A 12180-nucleotide genomic window follows, 5' to 3' on the forward strand; every position below is an offset into this window, starting at 1 on the left:
ATTCTCTACACTTCTCCTCCTCATTCCCTGTCTATCTAATCTGTCTCCCTCACATACTCCATTCTCTACCCTTCTCCTCCTCATTCCCTGTCTCTCTAATCTGTCTCCCTCACATACTCCATTCTCTACCCTTCTCCTCCTCATTCCCTGTCTCTCTAATCTGTCTCCCTCACATACTCCATTCTCTACACTTCTCCTCCTCATTCCCTGTCTATCTAATCTGTCCCCCTCACATACTCCATTCTCTACCCTTCTCCTCCTCATTCCCTGTCTCTCTAATCTGTCTCCCTCACATACTCCATTCTCTACCCTTCTCCTCCTCATTCCCTGTCTATCTAATCTGTCTCCCTCACATACTCCATTCTCTACCCTTCTCCTCCTCATTCCCTGTCTCTCTAATCTGTCTCCCTCACATACTCCATTCTCTACCCTTCTCCTCCTCATTCCCTGTCTCTCTAATCTGTCTCCCTCACATACTCCATTCTCTACCCTTCTCCTCCTCATTCCCTGTCTATCTAATCTGTCTCCCTCACATACTCCATTCTCTACCCTTCTCCTCCTCATTCCCTGTCTCTCTAATCTGTCCCTCTCACATACTCCATTCTCTACCCTTCTCCTCCTCATTCCCTGTCTCTCTAATCTGTCCCTCTCACATACTCCATTCTCTACCCTTCTCCTCCTCATTCCCTGTCTCTCTAATCTGTCTCCCTCACATACTCCATTCTCTACACTTCTCCTCCTCATTCCCTGTCTATCTAATCTGTCCCCCTCACATACTCCATTCTCTACCCTTCTCCTCCTCATTCCCTGTCTCTCTAATCTGTCCCTCTCACATACTCCATTCTCTACCCTTCTCCTCCTCATTCCCTGTCTATCTAATCTGTCTCCCTCACATACTCCATTCTCTACCCTTCTCCTCCTCATTCCCTGTCTCTCTAATCTGTCTCCCTCACATACTCCATTCTCTACACTTCGCCTCCTCATTCCCTGTCTCTCTAATCTGTCCCTCTCACATACTCCATTCTCTACACTTCGCCTCCTCATTCCCTGTCTCTCTAATCTGTCTCCCTCACATACTCCATTCTCTACACTTCGCCTCCTCATTCCCTGTCTCTCTAATCTGTCCCTCTCACATACTCCATTCTCTACCCTTCTCCTCCTCATTCCCTGTCTCTCTAATCTGTCTCCCTGACATACTCCATTCTCTACCCTTCTCCTCCTCATTCCCTGTCTCTCTAATCTGTCCCTCTCACATACTCCATTCTCTACCCTTCTCCTCCTTATTCCCTGTCTCTCTAATCTGTCTCCCTCACATACTCCATTCTCTACACTTCTCCTCCTCATTCCCTGTCTCTCTAATCTGTCCCTCTCACATACTCCATTCTCTACCCTTCTCCTCCTCATTCCCTGTCTCTCTAATCTGTCTCCCTCACATACTCCATTCTCTACCCTTCTCCTCCTCATTCCCTGTCTATCTAATCTGTCTCCCTCACATACTCCATTCTCTACCCTTCTCCTCCTCATTCCCTGTCTCTCTAATCTGTCCCTCTCACATACTCCATTCTCTACCCTTCTCCTCCTCATTCCCTGTCTCTCTAATCTGTCTCCCTCACATACTCCATTCTCTACCCTTCTCCTCCTCATTCCCTGTCTATCTAATCTGTCTCCCTCACATACTCCATTCTCTACCCTTCTCCTCCTCATTCCCTGTCTCTCTAATCTGTCCCTCTCACATACTCCATTCTCTACCCTTCTCCTCCTCATTCCCTGTCTCTCTAATCTGTCCCTCTCACATACTCCATTCTCTACCCTTCTCCTCCTCATTCCCTGTCTCTCTAATCTGTCTCCCTCACATACTCCATTCTCTACACTTCTCCTCCTCATTCCCTGTCTATCTAATCTGTCCCCCTCACATACTCCATTCTCTACCCTTCTCCTCCTCATTCCCTGTCTCTCTAATCTGTCCCTCTCACATACTCCATTCTCTACCCTTCTCCTCCTCATTCCCTGTCTATCTAATCTGTCTCCCTCACATACTCCATTCTCTACCCTTCTCCTCCTCATTCCCTGTCTCTCTAATCTGTCTCCCTCACATACTCCATTCTCTACACTTCGCCTCCTCATTCCCTGTCTCTCTAATCTGTCCCTCTCACATACTCCATTCTCTACACTTCGCCTCCTCATTCCCTGTCTCTCTAATCTGTCTCCCTCACATACTCCATTCTCTACACTTCGCCTCCTCATTCCCTGTCTCTCTAATCTGTCCCTCTCACATACTCCATTCTCTACCCTTCTCCTCCTCATTCCCTGTCTCTCTAATCTGTCTCCCTGACATACTCCATTCTCTACCCTTCTCATCCTCATTCCCTGTCTCTCTAATCTGTCCCTCTCACATACTCCATTCTCTACCCTTCTCCTCCTTATTCCCTGTCTCTCTAATCTGTCTCCCTCACATACTCCATTCTCTACACTTCTCCTCCTCATTCCCTGTCTCTCTAATCTGTCCCTCTCACATACTCCATTCTCTATCCTTCTCCTCCTCATTCTCTGTCTCTCTAATCTGTCTCCCTCACATACTCCATTCTCTACACTTCTCCTCCTCATTCCCTGTCTCTCTAATCTGTCCCTCTCACATACTCCATTCTCTACCCTTCTCCTCCTCATTCCCTGTCTCTCTAATCTGTCTCCCTCACATACTCCATTCTCTACCCTTCTCCTCCTCATTCCCTGTCTCTCTAATCTGTCTCCCTCACATACTCCATTCTCTACCCTTCTCCTCCTCATTCCCTGTCTCTCTAATCTGTCTCCCTCACATACTCCATTCTCTACCCTTCGCCTCCTCATTCCCTGTCTATCTAATCTTTCCCCCTCACATACTCCATTCTCTACCCTTCTCCTCCTCATTCCCTGTCTCTCTAATCTGTCCCTCTCACATACTCATTCTCTACCCTTCTCCTCCTCATTCCCTGTCTCTCTAATCTGTCTCCCTCACATACTCCATTCTCTACCCTTCTCCTCCTCATTCCCTGTCTATCTAATCTGTCCCTCTCACATACTCCATTCTCTACCCTTCTCCTCCTCATTCCCTGTCTATCTAATCTGTCTCCCTCACATACTCCATTCTCTACCCTTCGCCTCCTCATTCCCTGTCTCTCTAATCTGTCCCTCTCACATACTCCATTCTCTACCCTTCTCCTCCTCATTCCCTGTCTATCTAATCTGTCCCCCTCACATACTCCATTCTCTACTCTTCTCCTCCTCATTCCTTGTCTATCTAATCTTTCCCCCTCACATACTCCATTCTCTACTCTTCTCAACCTCATTCCCTGTCTATCTAATACTCCATGCTCCATTCTCTACCCATCATTCTCTGTCCACCAATGTCCTCTATCTAATCTGTCCTTCACTCTGTACCTTCTCCTTCTTCCCTCCTCTATTCATCACCTCTCCCTTAGTATATCTACTGTTTCTAATCTCCCCCCCCCTCTCTCTCTGTCCATCCCAGACGGTGGATGACCACAGCAGTCACTTCACCAGTATAGAGCTAGTGAAGAGTCGGCCAACCCACCTGCTGGTCTTCCTTCAGCACGTCATCCTGCAGTTCGACTGCTCCTCCTTGGTGAGAACTACAGTGTGTGTGTGTGTGTGTATGGTGATGTATTGTCTGGTGTGTGTGTGGGTGTTTATGTCCATGTTAGTGTGTGATGAGTGTCTGTCTGCTCCATGTGTAGCTCTGTTTCTGTGCATCTCCAGTGATATTAAGCATGCCTGTCTCTCCCTTTTATTCTGCATGCAGACACCGTGATCCACCCAGGTACTGTTACCCCTTCACAGCCCAGACAGGCTCCCTCTCCTCACCCCTCTCCCAAACCCCCTTACCTGTCCCTGTAGCTAGTGATGCACCTGTATTTTAATTCACACCAGACTGTCTATCCTCCACATTGTCACAATGTGCTGTATAAAGTCTGCATACGGCCGCGCAAATGACCTAATAGTGTTATAGAAAATGGTTTGTGTGTGTGGTACTTACATCTTTTAGCTCCCTTCCTCATTTTTATCTTTCTTGTTCTCTCTCCCTCCCAGTTGTGTTACCTCCATGCTGACCTCTTCAAGAACCTCAGTACCAAAGAGACCAAGAAGCAGTTTGTGGAGTTCTACAACAGCTTCCTGGACAAGGGCGCTGTAAGTGCAAGAAACACAGGGAGCTAGGAAGCGACTGTAGAGCCCAGAGCCAGAATGGCACCTCACTGTTCTGTACCGTACTTCCTCTGTTTTCTTGGTACTGGCCGTTTGTCCAGCTGTACCCTCTGTACCCCTCTTCCTCTCGCCCTGTGTGTGTGTGTGTCTCTCCCTCTACTCAGTGTGTCACACTTTCTCACGCTGACAAACGACTTCCTGTTCAGGTCGTGGGAATGACCGTTGTTTTACACTCCCTCTCTATTCTAAAAGGATACGTTTAGTGAAAGTTCATTGGAACATTCAGAGATAGAGAGAGACTCATGGAGTAGACATTGTACTTTTGTTTTCAAATTTTCCTCTTGCCTGCATTTTGTTTTATTGGTATTCAAGTGACATCTGGTGGTGACTGTGGTGTACTGCATTGTTTGAGATTTCTATACTTTATTTATTTGATTTATTTCACCTTTATTTAACCAGGTAGGCTAGTTGAGAACAAGTTCTCATTTGCAACTGCGACCTGGCCAAGATAAAGCAAAGCAGTTCGACACATACAACAACAGAGTTACACATGGAGTAAACAAACACAAAGATACACAAAGTAATTACAATATAGCAGTTAAACACTGGAATGGTAGGATGTGCAGAAGATGAATGGGCAAGTTGAGATACTGGGGTGTAAAGGAGCAAGATAAATACATTCAGTATGGGGATGGGGAAGATTGGATGGGCTATTTACAGATGAGCTATGTACAGGTGCAGTGATTAGTCAGAACCGTCCAGAGTAGTGATGCTGGATGTGCGGGCAGCGATTAGTTGAAGAGCATGCATTTAGTTTTACTTGTATTTAAGAGCAGTTGGAGGCCACGGAAGGAGAGTTGTATGGCATTGAAGCTCATTTGGAGGTTAGTTAACACAGTGTCCAACGAAGGGCCAGAAGTATACAGAATGGTGTCGCCGCTCTCGCTGCTGGTGATTCTTTGATCCACCTCTGCGTAGACATCATTGATGTATACAGAGAAGAGAGTCGGCCCAAGAATTGAACCTTGTGGCACCCCCCTTGTGGCACCCCCATAGAGACTGCCAGAGGTCTGGACAACAGGCCCTCCAATTTGACATACTGAACTCTATCGGAGAAGTAGTTGGTGAACCTACCGAGGCAATCATTGAGAAACCAAGGCTGTTGAGTCTGCCAATAAGAATGTTGTGATTGACAGAGTCAAAAGCCTTAGCCAGGTCGATGAATACGGCTGCACAGTAATGTCTCTTATCGATGGTGGTTATGATATCGTCTAGGACCTTGAGCGTGGCTGAGGTGCACCCATGACCAGTTCTGAAACCAGATTGCATAGTGGAGAAGGTACGGTGAGATTCGAAATGGTCGTTAATCTGTTTGTTAACTTGGCTTTCAAAGACGGATGGCTTGGGTGTTAAGCATGTCCCAGTTTAGATCACCTAGCAGCATGAGCTCAGAAGATAGATGGGGGGCAATCAATTCACATATGGTGTCCAGGGCACAGCTGGGGGCAGAGGGTGGTCTATAGCAAGCGGCAATGGTGAGAGACTTGTTTCTGGAAAGGTGAATGTTTAGAAGTAGAAACTCGAGTTGTTGGTACAGACCTGGATAGTGTGACAGAACTCTGCAGGCTATATCTGCAGTAGATTGCAACACTGCCCCCTTTAGCAGTTCGATCTTGGCGGAAAATGTTATAGTTAGGGATGGAAATTTCAGGGGTTTTAGTGGTTTTCCTAAGCCAGGATTCAGACACGGCTAAGACATCCGGGTTTGCAGAGTGTGCTAAAGCAGTGAATAAAGCAAATTTAGGGAGGAGGCTTCTAATGTTAATATGCATGAAACCAAGGCTTTTACAGTTACAGAAGTCAACAAATGAGAGCACCTGGGGAGTAGGAGTGGAGCTAGGCACTGCAGGTCCGGGATTAACCTCTACATCACCAGATGAACAGAGGAGAACATACAAATGTTGTTGTAGAAGTCAGTGTGATGCATATTATTATTATTATGTCAAATTAAAATGTTCTCTCCCTCCTCCTCTTCAACCCACACAGATTCTCAGAGTGCAAATCCCTCACAATGTATCGTTTGAGTTGGGTAAGCCCTCCTACGATCGTTCTCTTATGATTTTAGATAATGCAGCCACCACTGGTCTACTCAGCATTATCTGGATAAAGCATGGTGTGTATGTAATCTCTCTCTCAGACCGTACCAGACCAGACCTGCTCAGTGAGGAGCAGCAGAGGAAGTTTGTCCAGGATGTCCAGTTGGCTCAGGCCCCAGAGGTGTTGCGACAGCTGGAAGACTTCAGGTGACACACCCACATCCATTGAGCCAGCAGTGACCTGGTCAAAACCTATTGACATATTGACTCATCAGTGATAACATTGGGTTCTCTGCCCTAAACACAAACTCTCTTGTTGCTCCCCATACGCACGTGTGTACCAACTAGCCCTCAGCGATAATGTCAGACTGATGACAGTTATACAGTGTGAGATGTAAATACTTAAAGGGATACTTCCTGCTGTGCCTCCCTCCCAGGCAGAAGAGGATGATGGGTATGACCCCTAACGCGGCAGAGCTGCTGGAGGTGGAGTCTCACTACCCCACCGATCGTATCCCCATGGAGATGAAGGAGAAGGCCGTGGCAGAGACCCTGCTGGACAAAATGTCTGAGATCCAGTGAGTAGACGGCTGGGGTGGATTATTGACTGTCATAATGCAGTACTACATAACGTATAGCTTTTATGTAACTTCATAGATAAAGGTACAGTCTAATTAGCTAAGTTAAACCTCCCATGGCTTCGTTTGGGGGCAAGTTTCATTTGAATTCAATTAAATACTGTGTAGTATCATCATGACATCACAGGCCTCTAGACATCACAGTTCCAGTCCCTCAGCGGACATTTCTAGAATATGGTGCAGAAATACACACATTGACACAACCAGTTCAACACACAGGGACCACTAGGGGGATAGATGGATGATTAAAGACATGGAGGAGAGAGAGGGATTTGGGGAGAAAAGAAAGAGGGACAACAGTGATTGGAACAGAGGAAGCAGAGGGAGAAGGAGAGAGTCAGCAGTGCCACGTTGGCAGGAAGGTTCTCCCCTGGCATGCTGCCAACCGGAGGGAGTTGGAGGATGGAGAGGGGGAGGGAGAGTAGGGACAGTCTAGTCCGTTCATCTACCTCTGACCCAGTAGCCAGATACAATGAATTAAGTGAGGAGGAGAGCAGGAGACAAGATCTTTAACCTGCAGTGTGAAGAGAGAGGATGAAAGAGTGACTTTTTCTGGTTACTACTGTATTGTCAGTGGAGGAAGTATGAAAAGCTTGTCAGCAGGCAGTGTCAAACACATCATAAACTTACTGACTCACAATCAACTCTCTCTGTCTCCTAACTACAAAAGAGTTATTCATTTATTCTGCCCATTTAGATTCACTTACACAATCTTCATCTCTCCTCCACAATCCCACACCCGCCCTCGTTCAGTCGCTCCCCCGTCTCTCCCCCTCTCACCGCCAGAACATGGTGACCTCACCACCTCTGTCTCCTATTGGTCAGTCAGTGGAATGGAGGGATGGGGCATCCTGATTGGCTTGAGGAATCCTGGGGAAACCCCTCCCCTCCCTTTATGTTAATAGAAAAGAATAACAGTAGGATCTCATTTCCATATTCTTGCCTGCTTGTTGCATCAGACTAAAACACAGTTAAATAGCCATTTCCGGTGTCCTGGAGCATTTAGATTTTCCAGCCCACCCTGCAGACAACTCCCAGAGAGCAGCTGTGCCTTGACTTCACACTTATCTTTTGCAGATAGTTAGACAGCTAATACCTGGCCTTGTGCAGAAAAGCAGATTGGATAGATTTGTACAGATTAGATTTTTGCAGTGTTTTAGTTTAAAAACAATTGTCAATAGTTTCTTGTGCATTGTTTTGGGTGCAGCTTTTAATGCATCTCTCATTGTTTTAGACTTTGTTTTATTTTTTCCCTTTTTTTGTTGGAAAGATCAGGATATGTTCAGTAGCCTCTGCTCTGAACACAATATCACTGCAGTCAGATTTGAGTTGGATCAGGAGAAGCTTAGTCGCTTCAGATTCCACCGTCCCAAAACAGAGTTAAGAATCGGTCGAGAAAGAGCGAGGGAAAATGCCACTTAATCGACTCCACCGGTAAGTCTACAGACTTGGCAATGTCTGCACTTATCTTTCTCTCTCTCTATCTCTTTAATATCTCATCATCTCCTCTCTTTCAGTCCCTCCATCGTTGCAGACGAGGAGAAATGGTGAGTTCTGTGTTTCACGGTGCTGTGTGTCTGAACCACTTCCGTCAATGTGTGAATGCATGCTAGACATGCTTTGTCCAGCTCCCTGCTTAGATTCATTGATGTTTTAAAGTCCATACATACATGCCGTATATTTATTTGACCTTCCTCCTCAATTAGTTTGTTTTGCTCTATAGTTGTACGTTGTGCAGACTTCAGTCCTGTACGTTGTGCAGACTGCTGTCCTGTACGTTGTGCAGACTTCAGTCCTGTACGTTGTGCAGACTTCAGTCCTGTACGTTGTGCAGACTTCAGTCCTGTACGTTGTGCAGACTGCTGTCCTGTACGCTGTGCAGACTTCAGTCCTGTACGTTGTGCAGACTTCAGTCCTGTACGTTGTGCAGACTGCTGTCCTGTACGTTGTGCAGACTGCTGTCCTGTACGCTGTGCAGACTTCAGTCCTGTACGTTGTGCAGACTTCAGTCCTGTACGTTGTGCAGACTTCAGTCCTGTACGTTGTGCAGACTGCTGTCCTGTACGTTGTGCAGACTGCTGTCCTGTACGCTGTGCAGACTTCAGTCCTGTACGTTGTGCAGACTTCAGTCCTGTACGTTGTGCAGACTTCAGTCCTGTACGTTGTGCAGACTTCAGTCCTGTACGTTGTGCAGACTGCTGTCCTGTACGTTGTGCAGACTTCAGTCCTGTACGTTGTGCAGACTTCAGTCCTGTACGTTGTGCAGACTTCAGTCCTGTACGCTGTGCAGACTTCAGTCCTGTACGTTGTGCAGACTTCAGTCCTGTACGTTGTGCAGACTTCAGTCCTGTACGCTGTGCAGACTTCAGTCCTGTACGTTGTGCAGACTGCAGTCCTGTATGTTGCGCAGACTGCAGTCCTGTACGTTGTGCAGACTTCAGTCCTGTACGTTGTGCAGACTTCAGTCCTGTACGTTGTGCAGACTGCTGTCCTGTACGTTGTGCAGACTTCAGTCCTGTACGTTGTGCAGACTGCTGTCCTGTACGTTGTGCAGACTTCAGTCCTGTACGTTGTGCAGACTTCAGTCCTGTACGTTGTGCAGACTGCTGTCCTGTACGTTGTGCAGACTGCTGTCCTGTACGTTGTGCAGACTTCAGTCCTGTACGTTGTGCAGACTGCTGTCCTGTACGTTGTGCAGACTGCTGTCCTGTACGTTGTGCAGACTTCAGTCCTGTACGTTGTGCAGACTGCAGTCCTGTACGTTGTGCAGACTGCAGTCCTGTACGTTGTGCAGACTGCAGTCCTGTACGTTGTGCAGACTGCAGTCCTGTACGTTGTGCAGACTGCAGTCCTGTACGTTGTGCAGACTGCTGTCCTGTACGTTGTGCAGACTGCAGTCCTGTACGTTGTGCAGACTGCTGTCCTGTACGTTGTGCAGACTGCTGTCCTGTACGTTGTGCAGACTTCAGTCCTGTACGTTGTGCAGACTGCTGTCCTGTACGTTGTGCAGACTGCTGTCCTGTACGTTGTGCAGACTTCAGTCCTGTACGTTGTGCAGACTGCAGTCCTGTACGTTGTGCAGACTGCAGTCCTGTACGTTGTGCAGACTGCAGTCCTGTACGTTGTGCAGACTGCAGTCCTGTACGTTGTGCAGACTGCTGTCCTGTACGTTGTGCAGACTGCAGTCCTGTACGTTGTGCAGACTGCTGTCCTGTACGTTGTGCAGACTGCTGTCCTGTACGTTGTGCAGACTGCTGTCCTGTACGTTGTGCAGACTTCAGTCCTGTACGTTGTGCAGACTTCAGTCCTGTACGTTGTGCAGACTGCAGTCCTGTACGTTGTGCAGACTGCAGTCCTGTACGTTGTGCAGACTGCAGTCCTGTACGTTGTGCAGACTGCTGTCCTGTACGTTGTGCAGACTGCTGTCCTGTACGTTGTGCAGACTGCTGTCCTGTACGTTGTGCAGACTGCTGTCCTGTACGTTGTGCAGACTGCTGTCCTGTACGTTGTGCAGACTTCAGTCCTGTACGTTGTGCAGACTTCAGTCCTGTACGTTGTGCAGACTTCAGTCCTGTACGTTGTGCAGACTGCAGTCCTGTACGTTGTGCAGACTGCAGTCCTGTACGTTGTGCAGACTGCAGTCCTGTACGTTGTGCAGACTGCAGTCCTGTACGTTGTGCAGACTGCAGTCCTGTACGTTGTGCAGACTGCAGTCCTGTACGTTGTGCAGACTGCTGTCCTGTACGTTGTGCAGACTGCTGTCCTGTACGTTGCATTACTTTGCCATCAATGGCATTCTGTAGCTGATGTAGACTGACTTGGTTTATGGTCTTATGGCCTCAGTTTCTCCCTCAAGCTCCTCTTTCTACTCCTCCTTTCCTCTCTGGTAAACTACCAACTCTCCACCCAGCATCACCCCAGCCTTTCTCATATTCCAACCCCAGCCTTTCTCATATTCCAACCCCAGCCTTTCTCATATTCCAACCCCAGCCTTTCTCATATTCCAACCCCAGCCTTTCTCATATTCCAACCCCAGCCTTTCTCATATTCCAACCCCAGCCTTTCTCATATTCTAACCCCAGCCTTTCTCATATTCTAACCCCAGCCTTTCTCATATTCTAACCCCATCCTTTCTCATATTCTAACCCCAGCCTTTCTCATATTCTAACCCCAGCCTTTCTCATATTCTAACCCCAGCCTTTCTCATATTCTAACCCCAGCCTTTCTCATATTCCAACCCCAGCCTTTCTCATATTCCAACCCCAGCCTTTCTCATATTCCAACCCCAGCCTTTCTCATATTCCAACCCCAGCCTTTCTCATATTCCAACCCCAGCCTTTCTCATATTCTAACCCCAGCCTTTCTCATATTCTAACCCCAGCCTTTCTCATATTCCAACCCCAGCCTTTCTCATATTCCAACCCCAGCCTTTCTCATATTCTAACCCCAGCCTTTCTCATATTCCAACCCCAGCCTTTCTCATATTCCAACCCCAGCCTTTCTCATATTCCAACCCCAGCCTTTCTCATATTCTAACCCCAGCCTTTCTCATATTCTAACCCCAGCCTTTCTCATATTCTAACCCCAGCCTTTCTCATATTCCAACCCCAGCCTTTCTCATATTCCAACCCCAGCCTTTCTCATATTCTAACCCCAGCCTTTCTCATATTCCAACCCCAGCCTTTCTCATATTCTAACCCCAGCCTTTCTCATATTCCAACCCCAGCCTTTCTCATATTCCAACCCCAGCCTTTCTCATATTCCAACCCCAGCCTTTCTCATATTCCAACCCCAGCCTTTCTCATATTCCAACCCCAGCCTTTCTCATATTCCAACCCCAGCCTTTCTCATATTCCAACCCCAGCCTTTCTCATATTCCAACCCCAGCCTTTCTCATATTCCAACCCCAGCCTTTCTCATATTCCAACCCCAGCCTTTCTCATATTCCAACCCCAGCCTTTCTCATATTCTAACCCCAGCCTTTCTCATATTCCAACCCCAGCCTTTCTCATATTCCAACCCCAGCCTTTCTCATATTCCAACCCCAGCCTTTCTCATATTCCAACCCCAGCCTTTCTCATATTCCAACCCCAGCCCTTTTCTCATCTCAACCCCACCCCTTTTCTCATCTCAACCCCACCCCTTTTCTCATCTCAACCCCACCCCTTTTCTCATCTCAACCCCACCCCTTTTCTCATCTCAACCCCACCCCTACTCTGTTTCTTTCACGCCATTCTTTTTATTTACAG

General features: G+C 47.5%; 1 protein-coding gene across 10 annotated transcripts in view; it reads left to right on the forward strand.

Moving 5' to 3' along the window:
• Positions 1 to 12180, forward strand: part of arhgef1b (Rho guanine nucleotide exchange factor (GEF) 1b) — a 62614-nt gene that overhangs the window by 21224 nt on the left and 29210 nt on the right. For 6 of the 10 annotated variants that reach the window (XM_090192339.1, XM_090192317.1, XM_090192334.1 and 3 more), the window contains exons 3-8: positions 3506 to 3619; positions 4084 to 4182; positions 6244 to 6286; positions 6395 to 6500; positions 6731 to 6871; positions 8449 to 8478. In XM_090192339.1, coding sequence (XP_090048465.1) covers positions 3506 to 3619; positions 4084 to 4182; positions 6244 to 6286; positions 6395 to 6500; positions 6731 to 6871; positions 8449 to 8478 — 533 coding nt within the window. Of the gene's footprint in view, positions 1 to 3505; positions 3620 to 4083; positions 4183 to 6243; positions 6287 to 6394; positions 6501 to 6730; positions 6872 to 7908; positions 8366 to 8448; positions 8479 to 12180 lie in introns of those variants that run through there. The other 4 variants (XM_090192351.1, XM_090192355.1, XM_090192364.1 and 1 more) reach the window with 3 other exon arrangements.

This window comes from Oncorhynchus mykiss, chromosome 2, assembly GCF_057628025.1.
Source record: "Oncorhynchus mykiss isolate SJ-2025 chromosome 2, ASM5762802v1, whole genome shotgun sequence".
NCBI lineage: Eukaryota > Metazoa > Chordata > Actinopteri > Salmoniformes > Salmonidae > Oncorhynchus > Oncorhynchus mykiss.